At 35.8% G+C, this 24,955-nt stretch overlaps 1 protein-coding gene across 3 annotated transcripts in view; it reads left to right on the top strand.

The window, feature by feature from the left end:
• Positions 1 to 24,955, top strand: part of LOC149420122 (uncharacterized) — a 200,531-nt gene that overhangs the window by 173,719 nt on the left and 1,857 nt on the right. For all 3 annotated transcript variants that reach the window (XM_089637494.1, XM_089637495.1, XM_089637496.1), the window contains exons 2-5: positions 18,264 to 20,970; positions 21,477 to 22,180; positions 23,315 to 23,648; positions 24,522 to 24,912. In XM_089637494.1, the coding sequence (XP_089493620.1) occupies positions 18,264 to 20,970; positions 21,477 to 22,180; positions 23,315 to 23,648; positions 24,522 to 24,912 (4,136 nt within the window). The remainder of the gene's footprint in view (positions 1 to 18,263; positions 20,971 to 21,476; positions 22,181 to 23,314; positions 23,649 to 24,521; positions 24,913 to 24,955) is intronic.

Here is a 24,955-nt window from a genome sequence, read left to right as displayed (position 1 = left end):
AAGTTCTATTCAAGTTCTGTTATTATTTCAGTTTTGTGAAACAACTAGCAAAAAATTAAATAGTAACTTAAATTGAATAGAATCTTTAGAGAACTTGAAAATCAACTTTAAAATTTCACGAATTGTTCAAATTCTTTGAAAAAAACAGAACTTAGTTTTTGACAGTTAAATGAGAATTCGTAGCTATTGGTGAAAATAACGAAAAATAAAAATAAGCAAAAGAAAGTTGTTGAGTTGAATAAATATAATACCTATATAACGTTGTGAGTTGAAAATATGTATTTTTGAGCTTCATTCCAGATAGTAAAAGCTATCCAAATTTCATGAAGTCAGAGTTCACTTTTCGACAGTTTTTGCTGCGACAGATTTTATGTTTTAAGATTCCAGAATTTTCAAAACCATGTTATTTTTTCTTTTCGTTTACTTTTATATCCGTTGTCCCGTTAGAACAGATCAAACACATTGACCCCGGTCTGCAGCCAGTCAAGATGATAATTAACATGATGATGGTGTTGTCGTGAAGCCAGATGATCGTGATCATGATCAATGATGTTCATCATTGATTTTGCACGATCACTCACGCGCATCTGAACGCATCAACAGCTTTGCTGTGCCAAAGTCATGCCCCCTTTTGTATTTGTCTTTACCATAAATTACTTACAATAACGAACAGTCGAGTCGTTACTTAATTTCCATACGAATCGACGGAAAAAAACCATAACTCAGTCGTCGGTCAGAGCTTCCTTCATTATTTTATTAGTCCTCCGAATTATAAATACTGAGATGATGTGTTTGTTGTTTTTTCTCAATTAATCACTATTGTTGTTTCAAATTACCCTGATGCCTGGACGCGTGGGTGTGGCTGCTTACAAGTAGAATTCCTGGAATTGATTTAAAGAACCAACGATTTTATAATTAAGAAACTAACTAACCATCACGCCGTTTCCCCGCAGGGGTAGGCAGGGAGGACGGACCGCCAAGCAACTCGGTCTTGGCACACACTTCTTGCCTCATTCACATTAATACATCGTTTCATACATACTCTTCTATTATTCTGACTCAAGAGTCAAGACATGGCCCGACTCGAGTATATGATTCAATTGATCGTGCCATGTCTTCCTCGGGCGTCGCCGACTTCTGCTACCATTCGCATTTGCATCATGTATCCTCCTTACACTCTTATTTTCGCTCATTCGCTCTTCATGCCCAAACCATCTAAGCGTCCCTTTCTTAATCTTACTCATTACGCTTACATCAGCCTTGCACTTTTTGCGGATCTCCACATTCCTCACACGATCAAACATGGTTTTACCACTTTGCCCTCGACTGGTTCATTAGCTATACTAAAAACAGAAAACAAATAGTAGAACTGAATAAATGCTACAGTGATCCGGAAGAAATCAAGTATGGTGTCCCTCAAGGTAGCGTCCTTGGTCCCCTTCTATTTCTCATTTACATAAACGAACTTACTGAGATTAAAATGGCATCTATCGACTACAAGATTATCAGTTACGCAGATGATACGGTAATTTTAGTCAAATGACCAAGTTGGGAAAAGGCATTCAAAAATGCGGAAACCGGTATGTCAGAAATAAAAAATTGGCTCGACAAAAACTTACTTACCTTAAACATCTCCAAAACAAAATACCTAACTTTTAGCAAAACCATCACTGGGCAACCAAAAACCCTTCCGCCTTTATACCTACACCTATATACTCCCTCAAAATCCTCATACCACCTCTGCGAAAAAATAGAACATACTGACAACATCAAGTATCTAGGCTTAACAGTGGACAATAAATTAAATTGGGATCTTCACATTAACTCCCTCATAAAGAAAATCCGAAAACTATCATTTATTTTTAAAACTATAAGAAATATCACTATTACAAATAATATACTAGATATTAGGAAACTATTCATTAAAAAGATTATTCAAATAAACTGCATAAAATCCTCACCATGCCACGTAACTCACCCACATAACACAAGGGCAAAATCACAGAATCAACTTCAAGTACCAAAAATTAATTCAACTTTTGCCAAAAAGCACGAATCCTTCCTAGCACCTTACATCTTCAACACCTTCCTAAAAGAAACCACTTACTGCAACACTCATAAACACCCAAACAGTTTACTTAAACATTTCAACACATGGTTACTACATAAAAAAGAGCATGCATTAGCAAATTACTAGCAATCCCTTCTTAGTCTAATTCTCATTCCTTATTTACAAACATGTGTTATGTACATTTATAGTGATTTACTCTTTCTTATTAAAACTGCTTATGTTTTACGCATGCCTAATACCTAATACTGTTGTTTAAAACTATTCTTTGATATGTTATTATTATGAGATTAAGATTAAGATTTTTTAAATTTAGAGTTCCTACGAAACTCCTGTTTTCTTTTTTAACTATACATGAATGTAACTATTTATGGAATGCTCCATGTATATATTGATATATGTCTATATTTGTATAAAAAATGTATGTGTATGTGTAAATAAATATATGTACCCGCCTCAGAACAGAAACCTTCTAGTGAGGCGGGTTACTTTCACATTTGTTATATTAAACATGTAATTGCAATAAACGCCCGGGTTTCCGTCAATTTAAAAAAAAAAAAAAAAAAAAAAACACACACATACGCCCCAGGGATCTCATTTCAACAGCATTCAATCTACTTTCTTCTTTTTTTGCCAATTTCATGCCTCACTTCCATACATCAGGGTAGGTACCAGCACTCCGTTGTGGACTGCTAACTTCGCTTCTTTGGACAATTTACAAGCAATTTTGGACAAGTATGAACATACTTCATAATAATAATAATTGGATAATTTATATAACGAAAGGGCGCTGTACAATTTATTTCGAGTTCCTAGGCTCTATCTAATTTTATTGTTTACATACAAATTCGGAAAAACATACTTATTATTCATTAAACAGGTACAAAAAGCAATCACTTCAGATAAACACACTTTTGTTAAAAAGTTTACGACTTGCCTTCCATTACTATTGATATAAAATTTATTAGAAGATTAGTGGCAGGAGTAAAGTTGATATTTGTTTTAAATAAAGGCCTTGAAAAGCTTACAAATTCTTAGTTGTTTACATATTTAGTTATTTACAATGTCGCGCCACTGTGAAGGCGAAATTAAGGAAGTTACTATAATTATATTATTGATCGATTTGAGAGTAAGATTGGTTTAGGTTTGGGCAGGCATCAAAATGAGGCCCATGGGGTTTCTTGCTTGTGCGTGATTCACAAATGTTTCTGAGACATGTATTATTTGTTTAAATCTTTGGAGCATGACACGGATCATTTAACGCTAGATTCAAAGGAGTGGTTCAAATGTTGTGTTATTTATTAGTTCCAAGTTTTAAGCTATTTTAAACGACTGTATTGAATCATGACAGATTTGGATCGTTTTGGTTTGAATCCCACAAAATTAACATAGCGTGAAACGAACCAGTGTATGTGTAACATACACTTCTAACTTTCGGTTATTGAATTGACGTATATTTCCACCTACCACCACCTGCTATCGGCTATCAGGTAATAAATCGTAGACAAGAGGCTAGATCGTTAATTGCTTTAAGAATTTGAGAGGTAGACCGTAGCTGGAGGTGCGAGTGGAATCGGTTTCTGGTTTCTATACAATGTGAAACCATCTTACTGCAGTGGGCGGGACTGAATCCTAAATAACACTGGCTCGTTATGTACACCAGTGTCCATTTTTAATAAATTATTAACATAGTGTTTTGTATATGGACTGGAGGCTGTCATCGTTTAAGGAGCTTCTCAAGGTTACGGTATTGACCATTGACTTTTGATTTTACAGATTTCAGACAATTCTTCAAATTTCGTCATTTTCTTCGCAGATGAGAAATTTTGACACGATTCACCGATTTTGAAGTAAAATGAAATTCAGGTCAAGATCGATGAAGGTAAAATGACGCGTAGACAGTCTTAACCGCAAGTAATAGTGGCTATGACAAACAGCATTTTTTGTTCCAGTTATTCACGGAAAAAGTATCCGGGAAACGTATTAACATTATGTTCTGTAATATCCGGAAAAAATAATGTCATCAACTAATAGAATATTTGTAAAAAAAGAAACGAACATTAAGGGGTACTACGGGGATCACAAGTAGGGCCCATATTACTTTTTTAAAGTTGTGAAACATTAAAAAGAACTTAACCATCAGAAAACATCATAATAATCTGATCAACAATATCCATCGACGGATATTTCAAGTATCAAGAAAGTAGGTACTTAATAATAAGGAATGCGCTCTAAATTACACGGTAGTTAGCTCCCAACCCTTGAATACTTTCCCACGAAATGCGCTAGTTTTTTAGCTCCTTATTCCTGCTCGCTTTGGTTGATGATGTTGTTTTTTTTACTTCTTTTGAAAAAATCGTTTAGTTAAACGATTTCTTAGCTAGGAAATATGATTTACAACCACGCAACCTTATAGGAATAGCACTTAAAATAATTCCAATGAACATTTATCCATTATGTAGTTTATTTTTCTCATTTTTTAATTATTTCTACGTTTTTTACAAACCACTTCAACGTCATTAATTTTTGTCATTATTTTACTCAGATTCTTTGAAACGTTACGTCATTCTCACTCGCAAGTAGCCACAACTTTCCGATTAAGTTTACCGGATCTCACATTCCGTGACATTTCGTAATAATATAATTTAATACCGCTATACATTATAACACTTTCATGCGTATAATTTTATTTGGTTATAAGTTATAACATGGATTGTTTTGTTTAGCAACCATTTGCGATTACGGAGCACATAATAGGTACAGAGGGTTATGATGACTTATTTTTTTAAATACCTTTCCGAAGACCCAGAGCTCACGATGGAATTTGAAATTGCTAGCCTCAAATGGTTGCTTTGGCCTATAAATTCTATATTTCGCCAAATTCGAGAGTTTTAATGAGACACACAAACAGCTTTTCAGCTATGAAATATGAATTTGATTTTGTGGTCCTGCCGCTTAGAGTTCCGTTATGACATCTATTTCTGTTGCATGCGTTGTTCATGATTCACGAGAAAGAGGGACAAGGGACAAGTTACAACTGAGCTATCATTGGATGAAAAATACATGTGTTTGGTTTGTTGGTGTTTTTGTTGCTTCATTAAAACAGACTCAAGGCTCCGCATAATTGCATTATTTACGCTAGACACAAAAAGGTTTGATAAACAGCAGAGATGTCTAAACGTGAAACATAACCCACTGTGCGATTCTTCACAATGCAATTCTTTGTATCTTTTGCAATGTCTGATGCCATTAAAAAGATGGCACGGAGTTGGACACGTTTGTGAGTCACGATCTTCGCATTTTCTCAGTTCTTGTGAATTTCAGTGTTCGAGTAATAGCCGGGGAGATGACTGTTAGAATGGTAATTGGTAAAGAATGAGTAAACATGCAATGATTGTTCTATCTTGATTCAAGTGACCATCACTTATGAGTTCTTATGTATCTCAGGGTACTTCGCACGTTAGACTGCGCCGCTAAAGTATTTTTAAATTTTGGAAACGGAAGAAACGAACAGAGAGAAGCAAGAAATAGAAAGAAACAAGAAAAAGTAGTAAGAAACGTAATTAAGGGAGAAGAAGCAGGAAGTAGAAAGAAAAAAGTAGAACTAAGAATGAAGAAATAAAATTAGCGAGATAATAATAAAACTTAACAATTTAACAACTTTGCCAACTTAACTACACATCTTACTAAATTTAAAGCGCCGCTAAAGTATATTTAAAAAAAATTGTAGCATCCTAAAATATATTTTTACGACTTTATTATAAAACATCGACATTTCTTTACTTTCTATAAATATAACATGCACGTTTTATATATGTAAACCTTCCGAAAGAAAATATCTAAATGATAGTGAAAACGCTGTCAAAATCCGGTGCGTAGTTTAGAAGAACCAAGCGCACAAACAGACAGACGCGGAGAGCGACTTTATTTTATAGTATTTAATAAATAATTGAAATAAAATAAAATAATTAATATTCTAATTAAATAACATAACCACAAAATCGCTAACACAAACAGGCATTTTTCATTAGGTATTCATAAATTTTATCAGTTATGATTTTAGCAACCATTCCCCGCAGAGCTTCCCGTAGCACTGCAACGGTGTCGATGTTCGAATAGATAATATATTTCATTTTTGTTTGATGAATAGCTGTAACTACTCTCAAATACAGCAGTTTGATGTCTGGGAAGAAAAGTAAATACTCTCTTTGGCGTGTATTGTAATAATGTATGTATGTAGTGCATGGGAGTCACAGGACTGCAGCTGTCAAATAGATTAATTCATTCGTTGTTTCCTGTTTACCCTACATTCCTGTATACATTGGCTCAAAGTTGTTATGTATATCGTCTGATTCCACAATTCAGCCCCCTTCACATTCCCATCCTCAGAGCACTTGATCTAAGTTTTAACTGATTAGTGCCCAAATTGTGTATAAGTCGCACCGGGTCAGTGATGCTCTTGATTGGGGGTGGTTCATTTATATCATGTCGTCAGAGATCTCAAAAGTTGTTCAATTGAATATATTTGGGGCGTATAAAACCAGAGACTAGTTTAAACACACATCAGTCTAATGGTACGTATACATTCGCGAACCGAGCCACGAATTACCGGAAAGGAACGAAGTAACTGCAAGCGGCGTGTCACGCCATTTGCAGTTCGGCAGTTCGGCTCGTGTATGTATAAGTAGCATAAAGCGGCCGCTACACTACTCGCTTCGACGCTTCGACGAAGTCCTCGACGAAGTTAGCCGAAGTTCGAAGTGCGTGCCCACACACTCGTGCAACTTCGCGAGTAACTCAGTCCAACCAGTCAGTGATTGGTTTATTTATGCCGTGACGCTTCGAGTCCTTTGACTCGGGCGCATTTACCGACAACAATCGGAAGTCGGGCGAAGCGAAGCGAAGTTGCCCGAAGCGAAGCGAAGTTCGTGCCCACACTATCGTATTCGGTCAACTTCGATCAACTTCGCGAGTAGTGTAGCTGGGCTATTAGGTATCTAATTTTCACTGAATGAAGTCTACTTTCGTCCTTTAAGCATAACTTGCCTGTTACAAGGAAACCGGTTCTTTACAAGTAAAACTTTGTAAGATATGTAAAATGATTTGTTTTCAAAAGACGTGATCTTAGTCATCTTTGAATCCAAAGAATTGCATAATAACATTCCTACAATTGGTGTGTTCTTAATCATTGTTTGCGACATCATAATCATTGTATATGTAAGTATGACATTGTACGAACGACAATTATTCAATGAAATATGACTATGGTTACTTCGCCGACAATCGAATTCACCAGGAACCTCAGTTACCACTACAATACGTTACCAATTTACAAAGGCGACAAAGAAATGAAGAAATACGGTCGCAAAAATAAATGTTAAGTAACTTTCTACGATGGCTCGCGATAAGCGAATTAATTAGTTGTGCAAGGCGCATTATTTACTGATTACCCATTACCAGTAACTGTTCGTCTCGCCGGGTTAACACGATAAACTGTATCGTGTGTACAGCGTACACTATTCAATGATCACCGACTGCACTGTCTGCAGTGCAGAGTATAATATATAAACAGAGTAATGCAGCACAATTAGGAACTATAGTGAATAATATTACGACTTGAAATTGAAATTTTGCTAATACATAACATCACGCTCCCCCCACTTACGGGCCTTAATAATAAACATGTTTTAAATTTTGCACAACTGGTATACAACCATTAATGTGTCGTACGTAAATGGATGTTTATCAGTTGTGTAAAATTTTAAACACGTTTATTACTAAATGGACAGGTATACACATAAATATATAATTCACTAAATTAAAACAGTTAATAAACGGTACCTAAATTATCTTACTAAAAAATCTCTTGAATAGTGAGCTCTGATGTCATGATATTTGTATAGCTTTTTTTATCTGATTTTTCTACTTTGACACGAAAATGTTCACCTAGCAACGTAATACATCATGTTCTATATGGTGAAATTGAAGGGAGTGGTGGGGGGGGGGAGATGAGGAAGAGAATTTTTGGGCAGTACCGTGACCTGGCTATTCAGATCTGGTCACTAAACACGGTTAAAGCTATTTCAAGCAAATTTTCGATTCTGAAAGGTGGTCTTTTACCAGGGCGATACTGAGAGTATCCACCACTCTCGAATGTGCCGCGAACGTACTACTATTATTTTTTAAATAATAAAACATTTAAATTAAATCGCGGCCTATATCTTAACCACTCGGCCACGGTGATTGGTTACATATTGCATGAGTTTTCGTGGAATGCGTAGCTTATCCTCTTTAGTTATTTTACCATTTCTTAGCATGGGAAACGGCAGACAGCTTTGATTGCTGTCTGAGGAATGGATTCCCCATTGACGTCCAAAAAAAGGGGCGCATGAATTACGCGCCACTTGTCTAGTATATTTTTATATATCTACATATTAATAACATTTGGATCATTTTGATAGCGCCGTTTTTGTGTAAAATCACTTCAAGGGCGCTATTGGCATATTTTTTTTAATTTTTTTTTTAATATTACATTTAGTTACAATAGTAACGTATTGCCCATCTTACTAGGTGTGGAACGCCTGTGTTGAGATGGCAATTTACATAGTGGTTGTTAACTAGGTTTTAGCTAATACAATATTGTGAAAATGCCAGATAAAATAAAATAAAATCAGTTTTTTTTTGTTTTTTTTTTTTAAATTATACAATTCAAGAATGAATGTGGTGGAGGCCAAGCAATAATAATTTTAAGTAATTAATTAATAAAGTTTCAGTTTGACCAAAAGGCGTATTATACATATATATACACAGTAGGCACAATTTTTAGTATGTTTTGAAATAGTTCAATGTATATTTTTATTGGAGGTAATCAATGATTTTATTTTTAAATAAAGTTTTGATTTGTGTGTTTCTAATGTCAATAGGTAAAGAATCGAATAGCTTAATAGCATTGTATTTAAAGCTTTTTTGTCCATAAGAGATTTGACAAACTGGGATGTTAAAAGATTTTACATGTGAATGTCTCAAGGCTCTAGTGCTTGTTCGTTCTTCATACATATGGGTATTTTTAAATTGATGAAGCAGGATATTTTTTTAATATAATTTTTTCAGGTTTGGAACATTTAGGACGGGTTGTTTCGGAGAATTTGAACAATTCATCAAATTTCAACCTTCATTTCCAGGTTTTGTGAGAGTCCTATTCAAGTTCTGTTATTATACAGGGTGTATCGGCACTAACCCGACAAACTTTAACCAGCTATTCCTTAGCACATTTGGAGTAAAAAAATGTATGTGCACTTTGCTGTCCGGTAACGTTTTTTTTAATAAAAAATTTACTATTCATATTTTCACCACATGTCACCACTGTTTTATCCTTTGTCAAAGTTTGAAAGCAACGTCGCAACTGCTCGCGTGTCGCTGCGAACGAAGCCCGTATTACATAATCCAGTACCAGAAAATAAATATTTTATTTAACAATAATGATTATTCACATTTTTCGTATGCGAATCACTGATTGTCTTCTTGTATTGTACACATTAGTTTTATTTTTGTATCTAAATTGTTTCACCTCTGGAATGCTCTGGTTTCACCTCTTACGCATTTCACGTATTAAATAGTCTAATTTTGAAACTAAGAAACTTATTAGTAGATTTCCTGAATTTATAATCGAAGTCCAATAATTCTGAGCACTTTTAAAAACAATTTTCCTCACTTAGGTACTTATCAATAATAATAATTGGATTATTTGAACAGCGCCCTTGTTTTTTAAATCACCGTAAGTGCTCCGTCAAAATGTTACTTGCTAGGCTATCCTACAACGTATATTTTTTAATAAATTTAGTTATTTACAATTTCGCGGAATGTGATTTATGAATATTATTGCTTATGTTAAAAGCCTTCCAGAATTACCGGAATATAACGAGCAGCTTGACACACTTAAGTTTATTTCCACTAATTTGAAGGTACAAAGAATGTATAGTTTTAAAAACAATCCCGATGAATCAAAAAACGGTTCATATAAAACTGCTGCGCAACACACTCACACAAAGGAAACCACTCACACAAACGTCATGACTGCATTGGATTGACCACCTGCAAATGAATGCTGCCTGATTGCTAATTTATTTACATAATAATTATTAAATTTTATTTAAAATATCGCAATTTTTTTTAAAAATCGACAATAAATTACAACTTTAATTTTAAAAAATATTCTTAACCCCACGCTTTTTCGTAATTGATTAATTAATTCAGAATTTAAACGTTGCTTGAAATGACTAGCCGTATTTGGTGACCAGATCTGAATATCCAGGTACTTCCTCACCTTCCACTCCTTCCCTTAGCCATAAAACTTTCCCCAATTCAACATAAAAATTGTGTTGATATATCGGATGTAATGAAATGCATGATAATTAGACCCCAAAATACTTAATTATTCAGGGAAATAAACCCCCGAGTCATCAGTAATTCGTAATTGATTAATTAATTCAGAATTTAAACGTTGCTTTAAATGACTAGCCGTATTTGGTGACCAGATCTGAATATCCAGGTTCAGAATTTAAACGTTCCTTGAAATGACTAGCCGTATTTGGTGACCAGATCTGAATATCCAGGTTCAGAATTTAAACGTTCCTTGAAATGACTAGCCGTATTTGGTGAGATCTGAATATCCAGGCTCAGAATTTAAACGTTGCTTGAAATGATCCAGGTTCAGAATTTAAACGTTCCTTGAAATGACTAGCCGTATTTGGTGACCAGATCTGAATCAGATTTGAATCCTTTAACATTGACGTAACGTCCGGCGTTCCCCAAGGAGCTCATTTGGCCCCGCTTCTCTTCAACCTTTTTATTAACGATATCACCAAAGTTTTTTCTCATACACGCTTCTGGCTTTTTGCGGATGATAATAAGATTCTTCAGATAATTAAATCCTACCTTGACTGCTTACATTTTCAACGTGATATTGACTCGTTTAATAATTGGTGCAAAATAAACTGCATGGAACTTAATGTTGATAAATGTAAAATTTTGTCCTTTTATAGAACCAAAAAACCTATTCAGTTTGATTATAAATTAAACAATGTTTGTTTATCTACTGTAACATCTATCAAGGATCTTGGGGTCACTCTAGACTGCAAACTTTCTTTCCGTGAGCACATTAACAACATTGTTAACAAATCACTTAAACTACTTGGCTTCGTTCATAGAATAACCTCTGACTTTAAACATATAAGTACCCTTAAAACTCTTTACTGCTCGTTAGTTCGCCCTCACCTTGAATACGCTAGTGTTATTTGGTCTCCTTTCTATGCTGTCCACATTTGTCACATAGAATCCGTACAACATCGCTTCCTAAGAGGAATCGCTTGGAGGTTGGGTCTTGAAAGAGGAGAGTACTCATATGATGAAGTTGAACAAACTTTAAACATTTCTTCTTTGGAGAAACGTAGAAGGGACACTGATCTGATTTGCATATTTAAGATTATCAATGGTATTACAGACTCACCTGCTTTGTTGCAACTTATCCAATTCAACATCCCTTCCCGTAGACTCCGAAATAATGAATTGCTGTTCGTCAATCAACATTCTACCAATTATGGATACCATTCTCCTTTGTCCAGAATGTCGAGACTTGTCAACTCACTGTCAAGTCAAAGCATTGAATTTTGTGGTATATGCCTAAATGACTTTCGACAGTCAATACGCAATGTCTAATTTCTAATGCCCTTTGAACCATCTTCATGCTTTGACTTATTATTATCTCCCATTCTTACTTTTATATTATTATTGTCATTGTTATTGTCTTCGCTCCTCATTTATATATGCTCTCCTTTCACTGTCATCTCTGTTTATAAAACTTATTCGTGTAATTAATATGTTGTTAATGGACTATTTGTCCGTAAATAAATAAATAAATAAATAAATAAATAAATAAATATCCAGGTTCAGAATTTAAGCGTTGGTTGAAATGATCCAGGTTCAGAATTTAAACGTTGCTTGAAATGACTAGCCTATTTGGTGACCACATCTGAATATCCAGGTTCAGAATATTAACGTTGCTTGAAATGACTAGCCGTATTTGGTGACCAGATCTGAATATCCAGGTTCAGAATTTAAACGTTGCTTGAAATGACTAGCCGTATTTGGTGACCAGATCTGAATATCCAGGTACTTCCTCACCTTCCCTTAGCCATAAAACTTACCCCAATTCAACATAAAAATTGTGTAGATTATCGGATGTAATGAAATGCATAATAATTAGACCCCAAAATACTTAATTATTCAGGGAAATAAACCCCTGAGTCATCAGTTGGAAATAGCAACGACATTAAGTGAAATTTTAAACAATGCAATAATAGGGATTAGCAAATAATAATTTGCGACAATTTACTCGGAAATCAATAAAGCCAGGATAATAAAAATAGAAAGTTATCACTTACGTCGTCTGTAAGTGGCTTTACCAAAGTTTGATAATGCCCTCAGAAGGTGAAACAGCTGTCACGCGTAATAATAATTACAACTAGCAGAACTTGTTTATAAACACACTGTTTTTATAAATTTTTTAATAAGACTGTTAAAAATAAAAATAAATCTCTAAATTGAAATGGAGTTCTACAAACTAAACTTAAAATCAAATAAATTTATTGCGAAGGTTCAAAGTACTGTACTGTAATATTATATTAAATAATTTTTACGTGTTTAATTATTGTTTGAAGTCAAATTAAAGCGATTAAAAAACCCACCTGAATGGGAATTGTCAGGTGAAAAAATCTAATAAGCCGAAATTTTTTAATAAAAATACTAGTACATGTTGAATTATTAGCCGACGTAGCGTAATGGTTAGCGCAGCTGATCGGCAATCAGAAGGCTGTGGGTTCAATTCCCGTTGGTGGCATTTATGTTTTCACTTTTTTTTCAATATGTGTTGGTGTTTCAGGCTTATTGCTTATAATATTAAATTAATTATAAATTGATTTCCATATAAAATTTTCCTGAATAATTTGTGGAGAAGTTGAGGTAGCTATCTAATTTCACGGTGCATTAATAATAAATGGAGTCGATTTAAGCGTCATTAATGCCGCTATGGAAATGCACTTGGAATGCAGACTGCATTATTAGATACGGTATTTCTATGAAAAATTCTTATACAGCGTTTTCAGAAAAAAATAAATTATTTTCTTGAAATGTATCATTTGCATCACTGCTACGAAACCATTGGGCGATGCATATTCTTAAATGATCTTGAAATGAATGCACCTCATGCAGCTCAACATACGCACCTCATGCCGCGCGACATACGGTTGAAATTGCATTGTCGCGTTAAGGCGAATATAAACGCCAAACATATTTCGGTTTCTACCCCTTCCAACAGAATATAAAATGTGCACATTTTTTGTTACTTATCTGCACGAGACAAGTAATTGCAGTAGCCGCGTACTATGTACCTGCTATACGTAGGAAGCGCCCGACCAGGCCTCCCCGTTCGCCAAGGCTTCCGTATACCTACTAATACCTTTTTAACTGGTGGACGATTACTATCAATCTTATTTTGACAACAGCGGCAGAGCTATGACTGCCGGATGGACTCAAACTGTGGGGATATTAGTGATTAAGGTTAAACGCAACGCTTGTTATAGGTATTCTACGAGTTCATAGATGGCGTTAATTAAAAATTTTTATTAAAATACGCTTTTGCAAAGTATTTCTTTACAATATTAAGAAAAATCATTTGTTTGCGCCCGTATATACGCAATATGAATATGAATCAATAGTTTTGTTCGTTTAAAAACTCAATTCTTTCGAGAAAGGCATACAAATACAATATTGTACCGATTATTCAATCCAATATTGTATTTGCATGCCTTTCTCGATAGAATTGAGTTTTTATACGGACAAAACTATTTATTCATATTCATATTGCGTATATGCGGGCGCAAACATATAATTTGTCTTAATACTGTAAAGCAATACCTTGCAAAAAGCGAATTTTGATCAAATTAATTAATTACGCCATCTATGAACACGTAGAATATAACTAGCGTCGCGTTTAACCTTAATATAATAATTAATATTTTTTAATTTTTAATAACTGTATATTTTTTATTGATTTTTATTATTTGTATGCATTATTAATACATATAAAATATTTGTTAATAATACGTTACATTGAAATGTCACTTACATATATTATTTTAAAAAAAAAATTATATACACTTTTATCAAATTTATGTTGCTAATATATTTTTTAAATTCAATTTACAAATAATTTTTGAAGAACAATCAAATTACCAAACAAATATCCAGTATTAGAAATTATCAAGGAACAATTCTTAAGTTCTTTTTTCTAAAAATAGTGCATGAGTATATAATTCTACATGCATGTTAATTATAGCAACTACTAAATATATAATCTAATATCAACTTGTGATAGTACTCCCTCTCTAATCACGATAATTTCTCAACTAGGGAGGTATTATTACCACTAATTAGAACATATTAGCTTTACATGTATTTTAAAAAATGTACTTATACCTGCTTTTATTATAATGTAAAAAAATTGGAAAAACAAAAAATACTTATATTGTGAATTTATATAGCATATTCATAAACCTAAAATTTCTCAAATGATATACCTAACATTCTCAATATCAATAGAGTTGAAATCAGGAACAATTGTTGATGACACATAATATTTTGTCATTACACATAGTATAATATTTTGGTCGTGAATAATAACAATATAATAACAAACTCCCTCACCGTTTGAGAACTAATAATACTCGTAACCTTAGAGTGTATATTATTAATTATTACTCTAAGCTCGTAACCAAAATAATGCCGACAAGAAAAAACCGTCGAAAAAACTGTCACAAACCGACTTCCGTTCCGTGCCACGTTCCGCGGACTTCTGTACAGATGCTAGAATGTTTGCGTCTTATATCACCACGAATAGAGGCGACAATTGCTCGACCAGCGGAGTCTGGATATATTTGACGTAAGCGCCAAAGTGAGTTTTATTTATTTGTTGAATATTTTTATATGAATGAAAAAAAGTTAGTCAATAATAATTATAAAAAATAATCTTAGCCATAAAACGGTATTTTTTTAAAGGTGTTTCTTATATGAGTTGTTAGTTACCTCAAGAAAAAACAAAATTATCAGTGGTTTACGTTTATATTTTTTGTAACGCAACCAATAATTTTATTCCAATTCCAATCAATAATAAAGAAAGAAAAAGCTTCAATTTATGCATAGTATACTTTTTGGCATTCATAATGTATACCGATTCGTAGCAAAGATTAATCTAAATAGTGATTTAGCATTTACCTTCGCCTTAAACGCCTGTATTGAAAGGGAAAAAACTAAATTGCCGAAGCAATTTTATTTTATTTTTGACGCTGTGGCCCAAATTTTTAATTATTTTCCGAATTAGGTAAAATAAATATGCCATATAATTAACGCAGAATAGTACCAACGGCCTCCAGCCAGTGGGAATATGATGTGCAGCTGAAAGGAAGTTGGGAGGGGAAGTAAATCTTGTCACTAAATACGGCTAAAGCCATTTCAAGTAATGTTTCGATTCTGAATGGTAGTTCTTCACCAGGGCGTTACTGACAGTATCATTGTATATATCCTCATAGGGTAGGAAATCTATCCAGCCTACCAAAACTGTTTGAAAGTTAAAAATCTCATATTTATGGTTTTATTGTACCAAGTGGCAAATTAAGTTTTTTAGAAAACGATCGTAAAACATTTCAATATTTGTGCCTGAATTTAGCAAAATAAATTAAAACACGCTTTTTGGCGATGTTTTTTTCTTGCATAAATCAAAACAGGTGGTTGGTGTTAAGCGGGAATTTAAACCTTATCGCCATCTACATAAGGAGTGTTACTGTAAGCGTCCCGATTCCGGATATTACACGACGTGGTAGTGCATTACCCAAATTAAAATACAAATATAAATTTAAAAGATTACAATTTTGGTGATTTTTTCTTCTTTATTTTTTTTATTTAAATAATAGTAATATAAAAGTATATGTGTATATTTACCTAGTTAGCAGCCTTCGTTAGAACGCGGTTTCCGTGTTAAAACAAGGCGATTTCCAAATCTCACCATTGTTGTTATTCGGTATCAGGTGGATAGGTTATCGTTCACTACATAGCTCCCAGGTGTTAGAAACTACACGGCATAAATACCCTGGGAAGCTGATACATGACACACATCAGACATCAGGCATCAAGCATTCTGTGACGTCAACCAATTGTGAAAACTAATAAATAAATAATTATTAATAACTAGCGCAGACTGAACACTTGATTCTTGACGACTTTATTCAGTTCATTTTTTTGATTATAAAATTATGTTATAGATAGGTACTGTACCGATTTTCTGAATTCTTCACACAAATGATACCAATTTAGATAATGACACTTAAATTCAGAGAAAATTTATGAACAAGATTTCACCCAGGACTTACTAACGCTCAGCACAGACAACCCACGTGAAAAATTACGGAATATTATAATTACTTAATTTATAGATTATTGATAGGTACCTACTTTATCGTTCGTCTGAATTATTTCACCAAGAAAATGACATTTTAAATTAAAAGCTAATTTTAAACAGCGTGGCGATACTGATTTCTTCCACTCTGGAACGTCCGCAAATAAATCGTATATTATTTTAAATGAAAAATTGTGAAATAACCCAAATTAATCAAATAAAATTTACTTGCGCACGCCGGGGATTTTAACCCTTGACCTCCAATAATGATCGTAACCACTCAACCGCGGAGACCGCCAAATTTAATTATAATTCCATAAATTCAAATGAACTAATTTTCACCGCTTTTCGTCTAATTAAAAATGAACATTCCATCGAATAATTTAACACGTATTTTAAAGTTCTTACCGAGAGGAGATGTCAGTGTAGATTTGATCTAAATGATCCGATTGAGACAATGGCATTAGAACAGTGCAGAAATTAACTTATATAATAATTTATCATACGCTTTTTCTTCGTTTCTTTCACCGACACGTAATTATCAGATATAGATGCAAACGGCTCCGATAAAGAGGTGAACGTGAATGCTTCTTCGCCATTTTACTTATTGTTCTCCGTAGAAAGTTGTTCAAATTTCTCGCAATTATAACAACACGCGGTAATTGCCTTTATTCATCGTTTGAACGTATAAATTCTCATAATTATTTAGGCACTCCGAACACCGCTATTCTCGTAAAGAAAGAAACGCTCACAAATAATAATGACAACGCTCAAATTATCATGTAACTGACATTTACATTCATTACGTAAAAACTAACGCATTTATTATTACAATTTAACAACGTATTATTGTATTGTACTAGGTATTGGAAGTGCAGGGCCGTGATAAGGGGTTTGGCGGTTACTCGGCTGAGTGACCAGTGATGATATTTGGAAGAAATAAAAAAAAATGATTTGAAGAAAAAAAACATTAAAAAAATCACCGGAGACTAAAATTTCGTCGACATTTTTTACTACAAATGATGTCAGGAATAACTGGTTACAGTAAGTCAATTACGTCCATTAACACCCTGTATAGGCACTTACTGTATTTAGCGCTGATACAATCATTAGTTTTATAGAATTAGTCCTTTAGTTTAAGTTGTCCTTACGGAAGGTTTTCAGGATGTGAAGAGGTTTTTAAACAAGGGTTACGAAAATGCCACGTTATTAAAAATAATTATTAACGACGATGATACGTATCCTTTTCCCGCAAATTGTGTTTCGCTGATAAATCTGTCGTTGAAATATTTCTATTCAATTCTATATTAATTTAATGAACTTTTATTGCGTTTCTTGGATATGGTGTATTTCGACGTAAGGTGCCGTTATGTTATTGCGGTGTTGTCCAAACTATATTATTATACGATTATGTACGGTACAGGTGTGGGTCAAAACTTGTTCTTGAATCTAATTCCGCGTCTAACCTCAGCTCTCGTCTGCCAGTCCTCTGTAGTAGCAAGTATCAAGCACTTCCGCGAGATTTAAACGGTATTTTCCGTCAATAAAAACCTTGATTACCAAGAAGGTGCACGTTAACAGTAAATAGAGAGATAGGTGCGTCTCACTTTAGTCTCGCGATTTAATAGGATTCACGAAGGTGCCTAATTATTGTAATCAATAAACTAATTTGTCTTTTTGTTGTTGTTTCAGAATGTTGGGACAATAGTACCGAAAAAGGCGCGGGGAAAGATGTCGGCCGTTTGCCAGGGATTCGTGCAGAACACGTGGAAGAAGGACTTCTGCTCTAACTGCTTCAAATCTAAGGACGAACACAACAACGAAAAGAATGTCAAAAGTAGCAGCTACTTTGCTACTCCTTTCCAGAACAAAGCTCCCAAGTCTCCCAAAGCAAACAACACCGGGATCCTGAAGGCCTCCCCCAGGAAGAACAAGAAGAGGGGAGTCTCGTTCCCAAATGAGGTCAGCCAAGTCATCGGCTATGGCGGAGACGTCTGGTCAGACGATGAAGAGTTCCAACTTTCCGAAGACACCGGAGAAGACGACTTCGTACCCGACGGCGAAGAAGAAAAACAGATGAAACTGTTGACGAAATCTAACACCGACTTTAACACTGTCAAGGAAAATCTCTTGGGCTCCACTGGCGAAACTAAGAAATCTTACACCTCTCTGTTGCTAGGAAGAATGCAGACAGATTCCGACGGCAAGAAGAAAACCTTACTCGTTTCCGTAACACCTTTCGGCCATGAAAATTCTCCGAAAAATAATAAAAATAGCATTGTTAAACTTCCAGACAAGAAAAAATCGCCCGTTCCGAATCTGCACAAGAATAAAGAGAATCGTACTAACGACTATAAAACTAATATCATACTAACATCATTCGTTAAAAATAGTGAAGCGACCTTGAATAATAATAACAATGTCAAGAAAGAAACCGAATCTCACGCCGTCGTATCCGAAAAATCACTCTTGGAAGAAATATCTGAAACTTTAGAGAAAAACAGAATAAGTTCTGTCAACAAGAAACCCACGGAAAACAGTGAAGTCAAGAAGAACAATGCATACAATAATGTGGCGAATGGGAAATCTGATGATAAATCTAGTGATTCGGATCAAACATCTGAAAAGTCAATGGATATCTTTGAATATAAAAAGAATTCTATTATTCGCAACAATCCCATCAAAAAAGATTGCGAAAAGCCGAAAGTGACTGTTTTGCCTAAAACAGAATTCACGTTTTGCAAAATTGATATTGAGCCAGCAAAGACATCAGACAATAATGATTCAAATATTGAAGTTAATAGTAAAAATTATTCTGCGGAGACCGTTACGAAATCAATGGCATCTGACGAAGATTCCACAAGTTCCAAAAGTGATTCTGATAATGATGACAGATTATTTGTTGAGACTTGTAATCTTGTAAAGCAGTGCGAAGAAAATGGTCAAATGCAAGTAGTCTTCTCAAATAATAAGAATTCCGATTCTGATGATAAAACAAGCACCGATACGTCTTTAGAAGATATCCGGAAAGTTGATGGCCAGTCAGACTCTCTGCAAGACACATACGAAAATCATTTCCAACCTCAAATACTCGACTTACCTCCTATCATTCCCCAGCTTGATCAAGGATCAATCTTTTCAATGGAGGCAAGCCGAGAATCTGCAGGGGAACCTGATGGAAGGGCTGATCCTGAAGAAACGTCAGAGCCTCCTGCACTACCGAGGAGTCCTCCTCCACAAGTGGATCCTCGCCCCTCATTCCTTCACGGAATGTTTAAGGAAAACCCCATAATCAGACCAATTGTCCCTGAGAAGCCCAAACTCCCTATTAAGCCATTATGTGTATCGAAGCCATTTACTAAACGACCTCAGGCGAATGTTCTGCCACAGCAACAACAGGTCATTATGCAGTTACAGCAAACACTTAATACCACTTCTATTAGGACTTGTACATCCGAACTTTCGCTTCCACTGTCAAAAGACGAAATGGAAGTATTTGACTGCGTAGTTGCTGAAAATGTCAATACCCCCATCTATGATGATACCGACTATCACTTACCTCTTGGGAAACAAGATAGCAATTGTTCAACTCCTAACAAGAGAAAAGCACCTAAGCCACCACCACCAGGAAGCAATGAAGAAGCTTGCGGCAACATATATCAGAGAAACCCATCAGCCAACTTGAAGTCTGATTCTCCTGTTGTAAGGGAAAAGGAGAAAAGAGAAAGGGCTTCCTCTTGCAGTCCAAAATTTAGGCCTTTGGTTAATGCAAATCCAACCGGTGGACAAATCCAGACATTGGACAAGATTCCCGCTGTACCTGAACCTATTCCTAGGAGATCTATTTCGCTCTCTCATGATAATTTGATAACTGACGATAAGAAAAAAGGCAAAATGAAATTTTCTCTAAGAAAGCTGCTTAGAATAGGATCGTCCAAGGAGTTGGACAAAAAAGACTTACAAATTGCATTTGATCAAAACATGACGCCCAAAAGAGAAGAGATGGGTGAATTGACACCTCGTCCCAAACCGAGATTGGTCATCATACATCCTCTCGAGTTGAATGGCTCTTCTGTGGAAGTTCTTAAAAGCACAAATGACTTGAGTTGCATTGGCAAAAGCTCTGTACATAATGACAACATATCACTCTCTGAGGGTTCTACTTATAGTGGAAGTTCAGGAGGCGATGCAGAAGATTTGGTTTACAAAGAGAACCAAATTAAACCCCTTCCTCCTCCTAGGAAGTCTTCGGATGAAGGGAGCACTTCCATTGATGGTTGTCCAACAAAACCAGCTCGACCACCCCCACCCAAGTCTGCGCTCCTGTTGAGACAGCAGAAGCAGGCTTCCTGGTCCACTCCTCCCTCTCGACCTGTAGACATTGTTTATGCTAATTTAGGTATGTTCAAAAATTCATTATTTTAAACCGCGGGGTAATAGTTTACAACAACTTTTTTAAGTATCTGCTTAACTACTTACACTAAGGCCTTGTTTTACAGAAATTCAAATGTAACATCGTCACAAAACGGGCACTCAGTGCCATTTTCTTTTTTTGACATTTGAAAGGTCCCCATAAAGCGCCTATTCTATCAAATTGTAATAAGCTGACAAGCTTAACAAGACAATAGTTGTCCTCTTTGGCTGATCACAATTTGTTCAAAAGTGAAACATACTTAGAATCATTCAACGGGATCCTTTCGACTGTCAAAAAAACACAAAATAGTGCTGGATGGCCTTGATTTCACCGCATTTGATGACAATGTTACATTTCTATTTCTGCCTGGGCCTAAATATATTTCCAGTGTTGTTATTTTATATTTTATGTTTTTTATTGTGATAAGGTTCCTTCCAGTATAGTTACTTTGTTGAAAAGGTTTTCTAAAATACTTTATATTATTGTTATAGGAGAAGTCCGATCTGCCATTGCTCCCCGTAAACCTGAGAGGACAGCCAGTATGAGGGAAAGAGAAGCGCAGCTCGAGCTCCCAAAGAAGAGAATGCCATCCTCAGAGGACAGCGATGGGGAAATAGACGTCAGGTCGACTAAATCTGAAGTCACAACTGTATCAGCCAGCGAACCCAGCCACAGCTATGATGATGTTTACGGCTCAGAGAAATATGAAGTACCGAATGAAACCTACCCTAACAATCACAAAAGGATCGGAAGTGACAATGACTATGAATTCGTCAGTAATTGTACCTCCAGCACCCCTCAATCCAACGTTACTTCCATCAGGATGAACGCTCTCAATGCGAGTCTCAACCGGCTGCCAATAAAAACCTTTGTACCATCGTACAGAAACAGCGACTGCGGAGTCAAAAAGAGCTCTGACTACATGAAGTTGAACAACTTTGCGAGAGCAACATCCCTTCAATATTACGGAAGCGAATCAGAGTCTGAGATATATTCGCCGTACAGTTTCTATAGCTGCCACGAAATGAATGAGAATGATTCAAACGGTGAATTTAACAACAACAGTTCAATGAACAACACAACTAACAAACTCAGGGTAAGGAAAGGGAGGAGTGTTGTTCACAAAAACTTGGAAGATAATTATGGTGCTGTTGTTATTGCTAATCACGAAGCTTTGGCTCAGGTGCTTGAACAGGTAAATATACTATCACACTCTCTCTATATCACTCACTATGCCATAGGAATATACGGAGGGAAGAGAATTATAAATACTTTGTAGCTATACATATAATGCATAGATATTCTTCTTACACTTTGTTTAATCAATTATTGAATCTCTCACTGTGTTCTACTGATGCACGCAAATTATTTCTAGTTCTTTTGATAAGCATGGTAGGGTTTTGTTTCCTGCACTATTGCATGTGTTCAAATCACTGCCGAAGAGTGGCGTGCTGTGACCTTTCTTTTAAATTTTCCAGAATAAAAGGTTCAAAGATGGTTTTTCCTCCTCATTTCCAAATAGAAAGGGCTATTGTTTCTGGAAAGTATATATTTTTAAATAAAACTAGCCACAACATAGACACCCAAATTGATAGACCATCAGGGAAAGGGGAGCGAACCAAGTTAAGTGGAGCGCGGGGGGCGGCGTGACCGACTCCCTTTCTGTAAATGAATCTGACATTAAACAGGCATCTCGCATTGTAATATCACCATTTAGTCCTGCGCCCTTGAGATGATTTTTCACAAAAACGGCGCTATATAAATTATCAGGTGAGCAAATCGGGCTTGTTTCCAAATCTGAACATTTTGTTACACCATTTAGATAGTCACTTCGAATGTTTTATAATTTACCCACCTCACTAATTTCTTGCATCGCTGTGAACCGTTTTTACAAACATTCTGACCCTGCGCAGAAAAGTCACACAATAGACTACGCTGCAAACTGTTGCCTTACTTTGCTGCACAGGGTCTGGTTATTTCAATGTTCACTCTTCGGTGTTCGACGTACAACAGATGTCCTAGATTATTCAAGGCATTCTGGAACCTATGGTCACTTGGTTTGCCTCCAGCTTGTCAAAATGATCCTGGACTTTAATGTTAGGGCAAGTCTATCAATTGGAATGTCTATGAGCCGTAACCTTTTTTCCTGGAAACCAAAAAATAAGTCACTGCCCTGCTCAACGTATCATACACACAATTTTAAATTCATATATTTTTTAATCTAGTTCATTTCGCTTAGTTTTCTTGTATTATCCAATCAAAATTATACCACCAAACACATCAAAAATCATTTTAGATTAATAACTAAAGACATATTCATTGTTCAAAGGTTCAACAGAGTGCCATGATGCAACCGTCACTACGCGGACTGAAGACTTGTACCAATCTGAGGTGGAGTGACTTCACCATTACGTCAACGCCACTGAAGGGGCCAGGTTATCTCCGGGTCGGCAAAAGGGTCTTCCACTCCGCCGTGTGGAACTCCAACTCTGCTACCGGAGCCGTTAACGTGACTCTCATGCTCCACAAGGAACAGATGGCCTCTCAGCTTGTGTCCCAGCAAATAGGCCAGCCGCAAGCTATGTTCTTGAACGCAGTCACAGAGTTCTGCGACCTGGTGCCTCTACAACAGTTTGGAGAAGAAGGGAATCAGCTGGTTCAAGGTTAGCACATTAATCAATATTTTTATTAGATATTTATTGTATCAACCTTCTTCTTCTTCTTTATAAGCCTTCTGGCGTTCGGTTTTGGACACAGGCCTTTCTCAAATGTCTCCAGTATTGCCATTTTTTGTGGCTCTCACCTATCCGAGTCCCACAGTAGTTCTTCTTAAGTTTTCAGCCTATCTCAGATAGATACTCATCTGTTGTATGAAAATCCTTGTAGTAAATGTGACATCTAAAGAACACAATCACAAATGATTCAATCTTCTTGAATACCAAACGTAAGGACACGCCCACATATACGATGCTATGTTCCCGCGCTGACGTGAACACTTGTCCGATGAACGTAATGCAAATTTGGAAGGACACGCCTTCCAACACTTTTTAGGTTATGTTTTTCCCTTCTTAGAATATGCATGTGACTATTCGTATTCAGCTTGTGATTCTGAAAGTGAATTTGAGGACGACATGATTGAGAAAATTTCAAATCGTGAATTGTCAAATCAACCGGTTGATTGGAAGGCTTGACAGCCATTATCTCCACCATTCATCCTCAAACAGAAAGCAACTCCTAGTATTAGCCGAGGTTTTATTCAGCAGCTCGTTTAAAATGCAACCCCCAAAAGCAATAAAGCAAGCAAAATGCAAACGTAGATCGGCGTGGGGAGTGTAAGATAGCGTTGCACGTGACAAGTGTATTCCTAAAACATATATTTTCATAGAAAATATTTGGATTGTAAGTTGTCTTAATGTGTTGCGTTCGCCCAGCGTGTTCTTACCTTTAAACATGTGTTACTTCTATTATTTTTCTTATAGAACAAGTTACCTACATATATTCAGCAAATACTTATGTGATGATTTATTATGTTTCAGCCACAGTGGTAGTTCTGGCGAGAACACAAGTGGACACCATCCATTCGTTTGGAGAGTACCTGCAGAACAAGTCTCATTCCAGTCCCACCAGCACCCTGCAGAAGAACGCAAGTGGAAACGACAAGGATCTTCCCCACGCTTCAGAGCGCCAGCACGAAGCCACCTTCACCATGCTGCAGCTGATCAATGGCCTCAAGTGCCTGCAGGCCAGGGGACTTGAAGAGGTCCCGGCTTCCCTGTCTTCCTTCGTAATCAGTCGAGACAATCAGAGCATGCCGAAGAACCAGCAGAATGGATCCTGCAACCTCTCCGACAGCAACTCTGAAGATGGACCTCCTTCTATTCAGATGCCCAAGGCTAACAGTTATGGCAGACTATGTATATTACAAGGGTAAGCTGGTTTTTGATAAATACTCAAAAGTCACCAACTGCTT

This window comes from Hesperophylax consimilis, chromosome 11, assembly GCF_061612785.1.
Source record: "Hesperophylax consimilis isolate HC1 chromosome 11, BYU_Hcon_1.0, whole genome shotgun sequence".
Lineage (NCBI taxonomy): Eukaryota > Metazoa > Arthropoda > Insecta > Trichoptera > Limnephilidae > Hesperophylax > Hesperophylax consimilis.
The sequence above is the reverse complement of the archived record's forward strand: the minus strand, read 5'-3'. Positions and strand labels throughout refer to the sequence as shown.